Source organism: Vigna umbellata, chromosome 1 (genome assembly GCF_029865625.1).
Source record: "Vigna umbellata cultivar VRB3 chromosome 1, Vumbellata_1.0, whole genome shotgun sequence".
In the NCBI taxonomy this organism is placed as follows: Eukaryota; Viridiplantae; Streptophyta; class Magnoliopsida; order Fabales; family Fabaceae; genus Vigna; species Vigna umbellata.
This window is the reverse complement of record NC_142165.1, coordinates 20,533,063-20,550,249: the sequence shown is the minus strand read 5'-3', so window position 1 is coordinate 20,550,249 and position 17,187 is coordinate 20,533,063. Positions and strand designations below refer to the sequence as shown.

The following is a 17,187-nucleotide window of genomic DNA, read 5'->3' as shown; positions in this document are numbered from 1 at the left end:
AACACTTTTCGGAGAGGTCAAAGAGGACAGATGGAAAATTTCCCGCCGGTGAACTTCATATTATCCATTAATCCATATATGGTTTTTTCATATTATACCACTTTAACAAATTCATATGTGTATCTGGTTCTCATCATTGTTGAGACGATAAAACAAAACTCCTAACGGTTTTAACTGTTTGTTGTTATAGTTAAATGCTTCTTCTATTATTGTTATATACATTGCATTGTACTTTCATTTCTCTCTCTGTTATTCTTTACTTCTTCTGCATAAATCAGTAGATTACTGTCAAGAGACAACAGTGGTATCCAGAGCTGAAGGTTGCGAAAGCTGGTGAAATTCAGTGACGTCAAAGAACTCAATTCAAGAAGAAAAGGAGGTGTCATCGCCAGATTAATTCATAGCAATCTCCCAATATTTGATGACAAAGATTATGTTGATTGGTGCATAAAAATGGAAGCTATCCTTGGGTTTCAAGAAGTCGACGAGGTGGTGAAGAAAGGACTCCAATAACCTTTGAAAGGTAACACAGAAGAAGTGAAGAAGTTGTACAAAGAAAACAGACGACTTGATTGCAAGGCAAGGATGCTACTGCATCAATGTATTTCTGTCACAATCTTTCAGAAGGTATCGAAAGCTACCACGGCCAAAGAAGTCTGGGATATTCTGCAGGATGGTTATTGAAACTTTGGCAAAGTGAAAAAGATTCGTTTGCAGTCTCTACAACGGCAGTATGAGCTTCTCTGCATGGGGAGCAAGAAACGGTGGTGGAGTATATTAGCAGAATCCAAGTTATGGTTAATGCTATCACTAGTAAAAAATTGGGTTTTTACAGCGCACATTATGCCACGGTTCACTAGAAACCGCAGCATAATGGTGCGCGGTGGCAGTTTTGTAAATAAATCGAAGGAATATGCCGCGGTTCAGAGGGGAACCGCGGCATATACGCCAGTCAACCATCCCCTTTGACGCCAAGTCTGAACAAAAAATTAAATAACAGCGTATATGCCGCGGTTCTCTGGAAAACCGCGGCATATACCCCTGCCAATTTATTGCAGGGGCTGACTGAGTCAGAGAATTTCAGAAGTTACAGGGGTATATGCCGCGGTTCTCAAAGTAACCGCAACCTATTCTCCTACCTGAAATAAATTTAAAATGAATTTGAAATATTTAGAGGAATATATCGCGGTTGCCCGTCGAACCGCGGCATATAGTTTAAAAATAATTTCAAAAATGCCATCTTATACCGCGGTTAAGTAGTGAACCGCGGTAGATTCCCCAGTCAGAGTTAAAAAATAAAACTTTGGAACCGTATCGTCTTGTTCGCGCAGACGCTCGCTGGACTTCGAGTTTTCTTCTCCCGCCGACCACCCATCTCAGTTCCCTCGTTTCTTCACCGTTTAAACTCAAAATTGTTCGGTCATTTCCCATTTTTGACGATAAGAAACAGTTTTAGCCGATCAAAATCGTTTGAAACGCCTGTCATTCCTCTCCGCTGCCATTCCCCTTTGTTGCACCAAGCTTTTTCGCCGCCCCTGTTCCAAGTATTTATGCCCTTTTGCATTCTTAACATGATTTCTTCATTAGTTTTTGCATAATAACAATTGCTATAGTTTTGGTAATGTATGAAATTACTATAGTTTTGGTAACTTTAACAAATTTTGATTTTTTCCCCAAATGTTGAATTCATATACACTAATTAATATGAATTCTCTTTTGCAGGTCTGTTTTTGTGTACATGTTTTTATATGCAGGTCTGTTTTTGTGGTAGTGGATATCACAAAAACAGACCTGCAATTTTAAAAAACTGCAGGGGAATATGCCGCGGTTGTAACCACAACCGCGACATATAGTGGACGAAATTTTTTTTTTTAAAAAAAGGATTTAGGCAGCGGTTCCTTGGACAACCGCGGCATATTCCGCAACCTATATACCGCGGTCATAACCGCGGCCTAAAGTCTCTGACTTACTACCGCGGCTGAATATGCCGCGGTTCGTAAACCGCGACGTATAGTCAAAAATAACCGCGGTAAAAGCCCCTCGCTGCACTAGTGTATGAGAGCATGTGATAAGGTTGTGAAGGACAAAAAGATTGTCGAGAAGATACTTCGAACCTTGACACCACAATATGATCACATTGTGGTTGCTATAGAAGAATGCAAGGATCTTGAGGTAATGAAAGTAGAAGAGTTACATAAGTCCCTTGAAGCACATGAACAAAGGTTGATCCAAAGAAAGAATGCTGAAAATAGTGTGACGCCAAGTACAAATTAGGCGTTGCAAGCTAGGAATAACCAAACTTTCAAAGGTCGTGGGAGAGGAAGAGGGAGATCACGTGGTGGACGCAATGGCGGTAGAAGCACAAAATCATTTGATCAAAAGAGTGAAGACAATGGAGGTGAGCAGAAGAATGGAAGCAGTCGAGGGGGCAGACATTCTAGGGGTAGAAGCAGAAAAGGCTATGATAAGAGAAACATTCCATGTTTCACGTGCAGCAAATATGGTCACTATTCTTCGAAATGTGGGCACAATGAAGATGCGAAGAAAAACAAGAATGGTGAGGCAACAAATCTTGCACAAGAAATAGACGATTCTGAATCTGATCATGTTCTTCTGATGAGCACAACCAAATGGTTGTTTTCTTCTAATCGATCGGGCGTCGATGAAGACGATGGGTTTTTGTTTAAAGACCGAACGGATGAAGACGATTAGTTGCTGTCTAAAAACCGAACGGATGAAGACAATGGGTTGTCATCTAAAGAATGAACGAGATTTGACGATCGGGTGTCGTCTTAAGACCGAACAAATGCGTTGAACAGGTGTGGCTGTATTGCAGAACACGTGTTGTAATCGAGAGCAGCACAACATGCAGATGTGTGTAGTAGTTTCACCGACCACACATCACACTCAAAGGAGGTGAGTCATGCAGCGAATGTTATAGAAGTTGAACGTGTGATGCTGTCAAGTGAACACAATCATGTTGAGGACGATTCGTGCTAGTACTTAGATACTAGATGTTCTAACCACATGACCGAAAGAAGAGAGTGGCTAGTAAATCTTGATCCAATAAAGAAGAGCAATGTGAGATTCACAGATGACAGCACAGTGACAACAAAAGGAGTTGGTATAATACTGATCACGTGCAAGAACGGTGGAGTTGCATACATGGACGACGTGTTGTATGTCCTAACGATGAAGAGTAATATGTTAAGCCTTGGACAACTTCTGGAGAAAGGCTACACCATGTTAATGCATCAAAATATCATAGAAGTGTTTGATAAGAACCAACGACTTGTGATCAAGGCTCCGCTAGCTAAAAATAGGACCTTCAAGGTGAATCTAAACGCAACAACAATACAATGCTTATCTTTGTTGAATTTTGAAGAGGAAAGCTGGGTATGGCATTATAGATTCGGGCATTTGAATTTCAAAAGTTTGAGCTTATTAAACAGCAAAGAGTTGATAAAAGGTGTGCCTTTGATAAACACTCCTAAGAAGATTTGTGAAGGATGTGCTATGGGAAAACATGCCAAAATGAAGTTCAAGAAGTCTGCACCTAAACGAGCGAAGCAGCCACCTAGATTTGAGAAGAAAGGTGAGGAGCGGAAAGTATATAAGCTGAACAAAGCCTTGTACGGGCTCAGACAGGCACCTCGAGCCTGGAATACCCATATCAACTCCTGGCTCATTAAACTTGGATTCCAGAAGTGCACGGTTGAGTTTGGATTCTATGTGAAACAAGTTGAACAACAGGGTGTCTTATTGGTCTGTTTGTATGTTGACGATTTACTTGTAACAGGAAGCTCAACAGAAGCAATTGAAGAATTTAAGATGAAAATGAAAGAAGATTTCGAAATGACTGATCTCAAGAGTCTGGGTTATTTTCTTGGGTTAGAATTTTTGTGAACTTCTAATGGTATGTTTGTGCATCAAAGAAGATATATTAATGAACTCTTGAAGAGATTTGGCATGGAAGGTTGCAACAACGCGAATATACTAGTGATGGCAAATACTAAACTGTCTATCCAAGAAGATGACAGGAAGGTTGATGCTACTTTATTTAAACAAATTGTAGGATCACTCAGGTATGTTTGTAATAGTAGACCTGATATCAGTTATGGTGTTGGGCTGGTAAGTAGATTCATGAGCAATCCCATACAGTCTCATCTTTCTACTGCTAAACACATATTGCGTTATCTAAAAGGAACAACAAATTTTGGTCTCTACTTTCCCAGGAAGACTGACAGTATAAAAGGGGTGTTAAGAGCTTGGAGTGATTCAGATTGGTGTGGAGATCAGATGGATAGAAATAACACATATGGCTACTTGTTTAAATATATGGGAGCATCAGTTTCCTGGTGTTCAAAGAAGCAGGACGTTGTAGCACTCTCATCTTGTGAAGCCGAGTATATAGCTTCAGCTGAGACTGCATGCCTGTGTGCTTGGTTAGAGACAATTCTAGACGAGTTGAAGATTGAATGTTGCAAGCCAATACAACTATTGATAGATGACAGATCAACCATCAACTTATCTAGGAATCCCGTTTCACATGGCAGGAGCAAACATATAGAGACCAAGTTCCATTATCTGAGAGAACAAGTTGGCAAAGGAAGACTGGAACTTGTGTACTGTCCCACAGGAGAACAAATCGCAGACATCTTCACTAAAGCTCTAAGGCAAAACAGATTTGAAAAGCTGAGAAATTATCTCGGAGTTAAATCTATAAAGAGTTTAGTTTTAAAGGGGTGTGTTGAGACTGTAAAACAAAACTCCTAACGATTTTAACTGTTTGTTGTTACAGTTAAATACTTCTTCGACTGTTGTTATATACATTGCATTGTACTTTCATTTTTTGGTTAATAAGAAATAACTACACTCGTTTCTCTCCCTCTCTGTTATTATTTACTTCTTCTGCATAATTCAGTAGATTACTGTCAAGAGACAACAATCATAAGCATTATTGGATTGGACCAAACAACAAAAGCAAGAAGGCAATTATTCTCACATATCGATAGAGTAAAATCTATGCAATAATTGGATCGATCACAACTATTTTCTACATCAAAAGGAAACAAAGTGTTTCTCGTATTGAGCTTTTTCATTTGTTGCAATCACTAGTATAAAAATGAACTTTTAACGTGTCTGATAGGCTTTAATTTTGACGAAAACAAAGCATAAAAATGCACAGTATCATTTTTGTAAATTTTGTAAATTTATAGGTCTCGTTATGAAAAAATCAAGATCATATGACCCCTTTTGGCATCATTTAACAAACAACCAAAACATAAAAGGTGGACCACATCTGCACAAGTTTAAAATTTTCACATTAATACAGATTGATCAAGACCTATGGCCTCGATTATTCTCATAATCGATGTCACAGGATCCTGACATTCCTCAATGCAAAGAGATTATGTCAGACTTTTCAGTTTGCGAACAAGTTTATGTTCTCATAACAGATGTCAGGGTCTTGACATTCCCCATACAAAAAGATTATGTCAGGCTTTTTAGATTCTAAACCGGTCTATGGTCTCGGTTCTTTACCATAAAGTCTTGACTTTACACCCAATAGAAGGAACTTTCAGACTGTTTGTATTCTGAAAGGACGTCATGGCCTCAGTTGTTTTGAGAATTGGGGCCATATACCTCTTTTGCTTCAATTTTAGAAATAGGATTCTTGTTCAAGTTTATGGGAGCACCAATCTTTTGATGCAGCAAAAAGCAACAAGTTCTGGTATTATTTACATGTGAGGCAAAATATATAGCTAACTCTTCTGTTGCATGCCAAACTGTGTGGCTTGATTCCATCCTGACAACAATGAAATTAAATTAAAAGACTCATCTAAGCGTTTGTTAATAATAAATCAACAATAAATTTTATTAATAATCCCTTGTCACATGGGAAGAATAAATACATAGAAACCATATTTCATTTTCCAATAAAGCAAGTTAACAATGGAAAGGACAAATTTGAAAGTCAAAGAAGTGGGTTAGACAACTCTTTCTCAGGTGTAAATGTAAAACCATATACACAAAAACATTGTTTCTTTATATGTGTATTCTCTTGTTTTTCTCTTCCAAACCAACAATAAGAAATTAATACAAAAGAAAGGAATCAGAGTAAAAATGCATGAGAGCTCTTCAATTGAAGAGCAATGATATCATTTTAAACCCATGTGACTTAATGCAATCTTAGACAACATACTCTAAGGTGAGGAATAAATATGATTTTGGAAGAAGAAGAAGGCAAGGAGAGATAAGTGAAAAATGTATTTCATATAACAGAAGAATGATACAACTTGATTGTTTTAATAAAGGGCAAAACCAATGTTTTATATAGAAATAAAACAGAAGAAACGTGCATGAAAAAAAAATATAAACATGCAGTCGCGCTCAGCGGATGAACGGCAACACTGGGTGAAATCAGTTCAATGAGGAATTTTCTAAATTCTGAGAATACACACACGAAAATTTAACCTTTCTTTATAAATAATTTTTTTAATTATGTGAGGGTTAAAACCTATTGCTTCGTTAGTTACATACATATAAACATGTTTAAATGTGTAAGTATTGTTTTGTAATAATCTTTTTATTTATAAAACGTTAAAAATGTTTGCAACTTTAGTTTTACTAATGGAAAAACGAAATTGAATAAAATTTAAAAGATAAAAAAATTAAATTTGTTTTTTTTAAATATAAATAAAAGATCAAAATAAATCAAAAACAAAAGAAAAAAAATATTTTATTTTTTCTTACATTCTCGTGTCTAGATATTTGAATTTGTTTTGGAAACAGTGCGCATTTCCAAAAGAACGATGACCATTTGAATCTCAATTCAGCACTGCAGCGTGAAGCCAAAATGGAGCATCAATACCACCAAGCAACAGATGGGCTTTTGAACCTTTTCACAAAGGCCAATCACGATCTCTCTACAGTTCACCATCGCCTCGAAAAGGAGTTTCTGCAGGTTTACCCTGACAATGTAAGCACAACGACCCATCTCTGTTTTCACAGTTTTCTGTGTACCCTCATTCACATTTCTTCGATTCCTTGCTAAATCCAATCATGGGCACCTCCAAGTTGGTACCTTTATGCTTAAAACTGAATTGGGTTTTGCAGGCTAACCCCATGAAGCTGGTTTCTAGAATCAAGAAGCTTCAGGATGATATAGCAACCTTGAAGGGGCAGTGCCATGAGCTTCTGGCTGCTAAGCAGGTACTTTATTGTTAAATTATTCTTCATTGTTATGCCTTCTGTTGGGTTCTATAGATTTGAATTGCTGCAAGGTATATTTGATTGGTATTGATACCTAAAGTTTTAGATTAAGAACGATGTTGCAGTTGCGGTGACTCCAAAAATCTTGACATGTGGCTAAAATTGCGGCTGCATACTTTTTTGTTGAAACCATTGTTGTACCTATGTATGCTTATAAAGATGAACAACACCTGTGTTTTGAATTTGATGTTGGTTGTTCACTTGTGCAGGATTTGATTGATCAGGCTCAGAGAATTCTGGTGGAGAACAGGAATTTGGTGCAGCGAATGCAACCATCCATGGGCATCTTCTCCACTGGTGAAGATGATGCTGCATTCACTAACTTCAAACAGGTATTGTGAATGTGTGTGTCTTTTTGTTTTAATTGGTTTTTTAAGTTGGTTCCTCAATTTAAATGAATAAACCAATGAAATTATGTGTGAGAGAGTGAGGAAATTGGCGTGTATCTTTTTTAATTGATTTTTTAAGTTAGTCTGTCAACTTCTTTGTGCAAACGGTTAAATATATTGCGACTTATGTTAATTAGGGATACGTGTCCTTATGTTAATTATATTATTTTTATATATTCATTTGTATTTTGGCTTAGCCAACATTCTCTTTATTATAAATATATTACCCTATGTGTATTTTCTACATAAGGGAGATGAGTCTTATATCTAGTTTTTTACTATATTCAACATGATATCTAGAGCTTAGGGTTTATTGGCTTTTTTTTTCTTCGCCTCTGCCATTGCAACCGTCGCCGCTAGTTGTCGTCAGTATTGTCGGAGTATTAGTTCAGACCGACAACTAGATGGTTTTGATCATCTCGGCCAGGTGACCTCCACACTGCAAGAATTGCTGTCATTGGAGCAACCACGCGCCCTCATGTGCTGTTCAAAGTTCCGCCTTTGTTTGTTTTGCCACTGAGCATGGTTGTGTGTCGTGACCCCTCTTTACAGCCACCACCTGTGCCGAGATTGCCTCTTCATATCCGGCCTCGTTGATTTGATTAGACCTCTTTGGTGTTTAGGTTTTTTCTCTCTCTTCTTCCATGGCGTCTTCCTTTGCCTCTTCTTCCGATTTCTCTTCTGCCACTAGTATGTCTGACATGTCAGTTTTTACTAACTATGTCAATGTGCACTTGCCAATTGATAAGTTAGATGATACTAATTATGTGACTTGGACATTGAACATTGAACATTGAACATTGAACATTAAACTTTGGCTTGATAGTCAGGGGTATCTTGATCATCTTACTCAAAAAAGTGATTGATATTGCTCTTGGTGACTTGATATCTTGGAAGAGCAAGAAACAAAGTGTTATGGCAAGATCTAGTGCAGAAACAGAATATAGAGCTATGACCTCGGTTACTTGTGAACTTGTTTGGCATAAGCAATTGCTTAGAGAGTTACAATTGGGAGATGTCACTCAAATGACACTTATATATGACAATCAGGTTGCTCTTCATATCAGTTCTAATCTTGTCTTTCACGAAAGGACCAAACACATTAAGAATGGCTGCCATTTCATTTGAGAGAAGATTGTATCTAGAGACTTAAAGACCAAGTTTGTAAACTCAAATGATCAATTAACATACATTTTCACTAAGTCGAGGACTGAGAATTGATTATATTTGTAACAAGCTTGGCATATATGATTTATATACACCAGCTTGAGGGAGAATGTTAGATATATTTCGTTTTATGTTAATTAGGGAAACATGTCCCTATGTTAAATATGTTATTTGTATGTATTTATTTGTATTTGGGCTTAGCCCACATTCTCTTTGTTATAAATACATTACCTTATGTATATTTTCTACACAACGGAAATTAACCCTATACCTAGTTTTTCACTATATTCAACACAGACAAATTAATGAAAATGTGAGTGACTGTGTATCATTTCCTTTTTACTTTTTTAAAGTTAACACCTCAGTGTCTTTAAACAAGTAATGAAATTTCCTATATTGGATGTGCATTTTTCTCATGAATTACTGAGAAGTGCATAATGGTTCATTTAGACTCTCAAGGAGTTTTAGTTCAAAGGATAGAGTATCTGTGCTAGCTCTTGATTTCATAAGGGAATAAAAATATATAGTTCAAAACAGAAAATGTAGTATCTTCCATTTGAAGGTATCAAAATGGGGCATGATGGTAATTTGTGAGGTATATCTTTGCTATTATCAATGGTTGCCTATTTTCCAAATGGTGTTTCTAGTGTTTACACCGTTTGCCAGCAAGCAACCAAGATAAATCAAATTAGGGGCTTTGCTTTTAATTTTACCCAAGCAAAATTGGGTAGATTTCATGTTGCTTTGCCTACATAACCAAGTTTATTTTTGGTTGAGTTGGTGGAACGTGTAAACGTAGAAAAGGGAGGATAGAGGAAAACTATACATTCTCATTCTGTTTACGTTTTCTTGCATTTCTGTCATACCATCCCGGTGTACAGTATTTTCTTCCCAAATTTTGTATGTCATCACTTTTCACCCGGTCAGTCAAACAGAAACTAAGTGCATTTGCTATGGTATTTTACACAATTTTAACTGATTTTGCAGGTAATTGAAGAATGGACAGCTCAAGTAAGATCCAAAACAGGTTCGGAGTTGGAGGGATTTATTATCTTGAGAGTTTTCCATACATTAAATTTAACCTTATTTAATGGATATTTGTGTCATTGTTCTTGTAGTGACAAAATTTACCCGATGCCAATGTATTGGTTTGAATTAAATATATATTTTACTCAATATCTTTTAGTCTTTGAACTATTGAAAGAGGATACTATGTTGTGGTCTGGATCAGTTCCACTATCTTAGAAGCGGGGATTGATGTGGTGAGGAAAGGGGAATGGAGTTGAATAGACATCAAATGTGAGGAGTGCAATGACTAAAAAAGGGGAAAATGAGCTTGGGTTAGAGTGTATTGTTGAGTCTCCAACTACCACTTCAGGCTCAAGGTTGTGAGACAGTTGTTTTTGAGCCTTGGAAGGGACAGCTTGGGCTTGTTGTAGTGGGGCAACTGCATATAGCGCTAGAGGTAGAGTGTGGGATTGAAGAAGAATATGGAATATTATTCTCAATGAACACAATTGTCATGAGCTAGTTCTTGCAGAAACTTAAGCTGTTACCTATTAACTGAAGTTTATGATTGGTTTTATACCTAAAATTTTGTCACATGCATGAGCCCTTCAGACTTGAAGCATGGATAATGCTCAAACTCACTGTCTGTCGTGCCAAAATTCAACTTTAATATTTAGAAAAACGGGTAATGTGTCAAGAACTAATTCTCCCAAAAGCTTAACCTATTAGGTGAAGGGTTTTTATTATTTATATATCTAATAATAATGAACAAGAACAGAAGTTATATCTTCTTAAGAGTCCAGTTCGAGATCCCTCAAACCTCAATACAATGCCATTCCTTTCCTGATCTATACACCGGAGTCATGGAGCTAGTTATGTAATTATATATATGAGTGACCTTTTCATATTGCCAAAAGCTAGCTCCTATTTGTACCATCTGTACAAATATTATCGTAGTTGAGATGTTAAGACAGTTATTGCTGTTGTCATCTCACTTCTACTGAATCATTTTGTTGCACTCGTTTTAATGCCTCAACGTGAAAAAGTCACATTCCCACAAATGATGCAGCTCCTACTAATTTCTCTGGAAGTTAAGTGAAATTGTCTTAGCTCATCCCTTACAAAACTAGCTTATAAGGTAAAGTTTACACTTACTATAATATGGTTATATGCAGGTAGTATGATAGGTTCAATAAATTTGACTAGAATAGGCTCTAATATTATATTAGAAAGTGAGTTTTGGCTTAACTCAATCCTAGAAAATTGGCTTAAAAGGTGAGGATTACTCCAACTTAAATATTATAATTTTGTACTATTTCTAGTCAACATGGAACTTTGGTTTTTCCCAAGAATTTGTTTCATTTAATTAACAAGTTTCCTTGATAAAATGCCACCTAGACCTCAAGTTTGATGTTAGGAATCAGAAAAACCCCACATTCAAAAGGGGCTTTGATAGGATATAATGTGATAGGATATAATGGGTGCAGGATAGAAGGAAACAATTTAGGAATTAGTTGTTAGTTGGTTAGTTGGTTGGGGGGCCTTTATAAGAAGACAGGGAGGTCTTGTGTCAGGGGAGTTTCTGATATTAGTGTATAGATAGGAGGGTGTTTCAGTGGAGGGAGAGTGCTCCCTTGAGAGTTGGATGTTGTACATTTGTATTCTGGTTCATCAGAGTAATAGATAGACTTTTTCTCTAGTATTCTCTCTGTATACTGTTTTAGTGATAGATAGATTTCTTGACCAAAGAAGTCTAAAAATCGGTTCGACCTGCCGGATCTAGAAAAGGGAAAAGAATGGAAGGAAGAATCAGCGCAGTAGAAAGGGCGTTAGAAGAACTAAAAGAGGGTCATCAAGAACTGAAGGAGATGTTCAGATATTTTATGAAAAACTCCAAGAATTTAGACAAGAATTTGGAGGGCAGTCAAGGGTCGGTGAATGGGGAAAGAAGGGGAAGGAAGGACGAGGTTAAGGAGGTGATGGAAGAAAGAGTAAATACTTTGGAGAAAGGGGCCAGCAAACAAGGAAGACCCATAACAGAAAAAAAAAAGACAGTGTGCAAGAAAAAAAAAAGAAATCGTCCAAGAAAAGAAAGACATGCTGCAGGAACGCATAAATCATGGAAGGGGCTCAAAAGGAAGTGAGAAATCTGTCATGAAAGAAAAGAAAGAGGGAAAAACGGGATTGACTGCTGAGAAAGTTGCAAAAGTTGTTGTTTTTAGTGGAGATAGTGTGGTAGGTTGTGGTGTGTATGTCAAAACAATGAAGAAGGGGGAAGAATTGTTGAAGCCTGGGGTTAAAACAGTGGTGTCAAGGAGTGACCCAGCTGTGGTCTGGGTGTCCATGGGTGCATCCACTAGGGCTGTTATAGATCCATATCTTGAAATTATTGATGTTATAACACCTACAGATCTAGCTTCTAACAATGGCCACAAAGGAATTTCAAGGTTTCTTACAAAATCTTTATTAACTAGCCATCTTGTATTATTCACAATGGTGGAAGGTAAAGATGTTAGGAAATAAACTTCAAGAATGGAAGCAGTGCAAACAGTTTCAGAGCGAATTGCGATTCTTGTGCTTTACAATGTAAGAGGTCACCAGGTCAGAAAGCAGTATAGAACAGTCATATGGTCCATGGGAATCTTGGAAAATAAGTAGTTCTTATTAATGGAATAGAAGGAGTCAATAATTCTCTCATCTCGACCACCACCTAAGCCTCCAGACTTCAATTGGAGGGCAGTAGCCAGTGGGTTCCCTTCATATGATAACACATTGATGAAGAAGAGCCATGAGATCAAGCTTCACGGTTCCAACCTTGAGAACAAGGTTGTTCTGCAGTGGGGTGTAATGATAGGATATAATGTGATAGGATATAATGGGTGCAGGACAGAAGGAAACAATTTAGGAATTTGTTGTTAGTTGGTTAGTTGGTTGGGGGGCCTTTATAAGAAGAAAGGAAGGTATTATGTCAGGGGAGCTTTTGATATTAGTGTATAGACACGAGGGTGTTCCTACGGAGGGAGAGTGCTCCCCTGAGAGTTGGATGTTGTACATTTGTATTCTGGTTCATCAAAGTAATAAACAAACTTTTTGTCCAATATTTTGTGTGTGTACTGTTTTGAGTGATACATAGATTTCTTGACCAAAGAAGTCTATCAGGCTTCCTCTTGTGGCATACTTCTGTCCAATCCCTCCTGCATCTGCCTTAGCTCAGTTGTTACTTGTGGGATCATTTGTGTTGAGAGGGCTCTTCTAGTAGAGACATGTTGTAATTTGAGATAATATCTTTAGAATCTTCCTAACTAGAGGAAATAGATATATAATCTTTTATTTTATTTTACATTCCTAGTTTTCCCATTCCCCTTTTTAGGAGAATTAGATTATTACAAATAGAGAGTATTAGAATGTATTTTTTATGATTGAGAATAATAAATTAGTCTTATTTTCAACTTGGTATCAGAGCCTGTTTGATCCGCTTCCGCTGTCTTTGCTGTCTGCTGGTGGCCCCCTAAAAGTCTCTTCTTTAACATGTGTTTTTAATGGGCTCCAATTGCCCTAGTCAAGTTCTGCCTTAGAATTCTGGCCTTTTTTTCCAGTATTACCAAATAGAGAGTTCTTATTTCTTTTCTTCTCCCTGACTTCATATCTCTCTTGGCACATATCAGTCAACCACGCGCCAGGGCTCACCAAAAGTAAGCTTCTTTGGATGAGTTTCGCCCTCTTTTTGGGTCGCTGAGGAAGCTTGCACCCCTTCATGGCCAGAAAATCTTCCTCTTTCTCCTTCCTTGAAAGAGTGATGTAAAGCTTCGGCCACACTAGGGCTCCCGTTGTTACTGTCGCCGGCGATTTTTCCGCTCTCCTCAACCGAACCCCTCGTCGTGTAGTACCGGTCCTCCTTCTCTGGCGACGCTGATTTCCTGGTCTCGCCGAACAACGACCGGATCTCTCCGTTGTGCACCGCTGCTCTCCGCCGTCGACCATCGTCTGCCGTCAACCACCTTTGCACTTTCGTCCGATGACCAGCGGATCTGGACCGCCTTGAGCGACGGCCAACCCCGTCGGAGTCAGGACCAGACTCCACTCAACGCGCCTCCACGCGCCGCCTTTCTTCAGCTGGTCTCAGGTGCGTGTTTGTCACGCGCCGCCTTCTTGGTGTCGGAATTGCAACACGCCGCTACCGGTCATGTCACCGGACCTCCATCTCTCTGTTCTGACCCTCCATAGCAGCCATGGCTGCCATCTTCGTTGTCTTCACAGCATCTTCGTCTTCTCAAAGCACACTTCCGCATCGCCGAACCTCCTCTCATTTCTGCGTTCTGGTTTGGTCTTTCATCCTACCCTTTGTTGTTCTCTTCGTTGCTTTGATGCCGCTGATGCCACAGTCGGCGCCGGCGCAGTCAACCGCCGCTACAGTCAGTCGCTGCCACCACAGACAGGAGTCGCGCCGCTTTGCGAGCTACTGTCAATCTCTCTGCAACCCTTGACCAGTCTTTTGATCTTCAGGGGTTCCACCTCCAATCCAACTTGGAGGAGTTGGAATCCATGTACGCTTCTTCTTGGGACCAAGCGATCGCTCTTCCTTTCCTTGCTGCTCCGTTGATTCAACTTGTGAGCCATTGATGTGTCTCCACCATCTGGTTACAATTCCGTGATTCTCTCTTGCAAGTGTTCTCCTATCACAGGAAAACAGACTCGGCTGTTTCCTGTCTGCACCACTTAATTCACTTTCTTGCCGGGTTGACGTGTTCAAGGTTGGGGGATCTCAATAGACCCCGGACTCTTTGGACGCCACTGCCTCACTTTATTAGTCTTTTGATGCCATAATAAGTTCTAAGTGTTTTGCTTTCTGCCATGTGAAAGGATCTTTGCTCCGCCAATGCCTTGTTGTAACAGCTCATTGAGAGTTGTTCTATGAGACCACTCGCTGATTTGACTCGTTCGATGTTAGGGGTTTCAGATTTGTCCCCAAGTACGAATCGGTTCTCACCCGTTCTTTCACCTTCACGTCATTGACGTGTGTTCAATCGTGAGGGGAAGAAAAGTTTCAGCCGCTGTAGGGTAGTGTAGACCCTGCAGGTGTATTGTTGTTTCAGTCGCTGTAGGGTGGTTAAGTCCCTACAAGATTGTTGTTGTTAGCCGTTGCAGAAAAGTTCAGTTCCTGCACGTTTGTTGTGTTCAGGGCAATTAAAGTCCCTGAAGGTTTGTTGTTGTTCAGGGCAGTTAAGTCCTTGAAGGTTTGTTGTTGTTCAGGACAGTTAAGTTCCTGAAGGTTTGTTGCTGTTCAGGATAGTTAAGTCCTTGAAGGTTCGTTGTTGTTAGGGCAGTTAAGTCTCTAAAGGTTCGTTGTTGTTAGGGCAGTTAAGTCCCTAAACGTTTGTTGTTGTTAGGGCAGTTAAGTCCCTAAAGGTTCATTACTGTTAGCCTTTGAATGCCTCCCATATGTTACTCATGGAAATCAAGTTCTTGAAGCTTTGTTGCTGTTTGCCACTATTGATGGCAATTTAGTCCCTGCAGTTTGTTGCGATTCACCACTACAGTCCTTCATCCATTCTTCCAGTTTGTTGCTACAAGTCATCATCCATTGTTAATGGAAATCTCTCTTGCCCATTGTTGTCAGTTTCATGGTGCTAGTTCGCTCTTGTCCATTGCTGTCCAAGTTGAAGTTTCATGGTGCAAGTTCGCTTTTGTCCATTGCTATCCAAGTTGAAGTTTCATGGTGCAAGTTCACGGTTGTTCATTGTTGTCCATTATTCTCCATATGATGCTGAGGAGTCTCTTGCGCTATAGTTGTTTGTGTGTGCAATTTGGTTTATTGACATTATCTCTGATTGGGTTTGTCTATTCCAAGCTTGGTTCATACAATATTGTACGATCCAGCTTGAGGGGGAGCGTTGTAATTTGAGATAATATCTTTAGAATCTTCCTAATTAGAGGAAATAAATATATAATTTTTTATTTTATTTTACTTTCCTAATTTCCCTATTTCTCTTTTTAGGAGAATTAGATTATTATAAATAGAGAGTATCATAATGTATTTTTTATGATTGAGAATAATAAATTAGTCTTATTTAGTGTTGAAAAGCCTTCTTTGAAAATCCTTTAGAAAGGAAACACTGAATACTGGATGAACCAGGTTTTCTTATTTCGACAGTGATTCCTGCTTGTACGAGCACAGTTCAGTAGAGCCAACTTTCCGTCTTGTACCTCTTATCTCCTTTTGCCAGAAGTCCTTTTTCCCCATTTGAGACTATTATGGGCTTTCTCAAATGAATTTGTCAATAACCAATTAGAGAGAAAAATGGAGAAGGAAAAAAAAAGGAAATTAGCACTCTACAAGTTAAAATTAAATTGTTGAAAAGCATCTTTTAGAGAAGTTAATGTGAAAAATCATCTGTAAGTTAGTATATGCTAAAGTTAATTTTTAATTTATGAAATAAATTTAATTTGTTTACATACTTTTTTCTTCTGTAAGGACTTAATGGGAAAATGTATCCTAGTAGACCCTTTGTCTTGATTGCTTGCGTAATTTATTTAGATTATGCCTCTGCCATTGGTTATGTGCCTAGAAAATAGCCAGGTAGTGGCTGTGGTTGGAAGTCTTACGATGCCTAATTAGGTGAAGAGTACATCAATGAAGGGATGGTTTGTTTCAGAGTTATGTCCACGGTGACATTGTAGGGAAGGACTATCCAAGCATTTTGAACGACTAATACAAATCTGGTTTATCATACTGTGACATTAGATAATTACCATGCATGACACTGCAAGAATTCAGAAATAGATAATATGATCTTAGGTAATTGCTGCTAGAATTCTGGAAAAAATGAATTTCTGCGAATGTGTTGAATGCAGGGAATGAGACACATGATGCTGATTCTGGAGATATCAACAAACTGCTTTTCTCTGCTATAGTTCAAAGTAACTGATCTGCTATCACCAGGATAGTAATGTAGTATGCATCTAGCAGTTTACTTAAAATGTAAAGAAACAGAGTCAGGGTAGTGAAAGTAAATCATTAATTGAATTGCATTATTCAACATATATATTGCATGCAAACGTTACACTAAAAGGATAAACAAGTTAAACGCTTCACGTATATTTTTGTATTTAGAGATTTAGCTTGAGCCAAGAAGCTTAATTGTAGAAGTGACAGGGTCACTAAATGTTGATTTATGCAGGTATGATGTGTTTGATTAAATTTGACTTGTGTGAGATATGTTGAGTATTTTGGACCGTCTAATTTATGATCAATTGAGTCTAATTTGTTCAATTTGATGTTATTTTGAACTAAATGTATCAATTTTGACATAATAAATGAAGAGAAAAAGGCAATCTGAGTCAATTTGAT

General features: G+C 38.2%; 1 protein-coding gene across 2 annotated transcripts; it reads left to right on the top strand.

Annotated features, from left to right (window-relative positions):
* The first annotated feature begins 6,785 nt into the window (after window positions 1-6,785).
* On the top strand, window positions 6,786-17,053 carry LOC148204886 (uncharacterized). 2 transcript variants are annotated; one of them, XM_088099909.1, is made up of 5 exons: window positions 6,786-6,982; window positions 7,120-7,215; window positions 7,485-7,607; window positions 9,819-9,858; window positions 16,692-17,053. In XM_088099909.1, exons 1-5 carry the CDS (start codon window positions 6,860-6,862, stop codon window positions 16,763-16,765), a joined length of 456 nt encoding a protein of 151 aa, XP_087956035.1. In that variant the 5' UTR covers window positions 6,786-6,859; the 3' UTR covers window positions 16,766-17,053. The 2 variants fall into 2 exon arrangements, with proteins under 2 accessions (XP_087956035.1, XP_087956037.1); XM_088099911.1 differs by lacking the exon at window positions 9,819-9,858.
* Window positions 17,054-17,187: the final 134 nt, after the last annotated feature.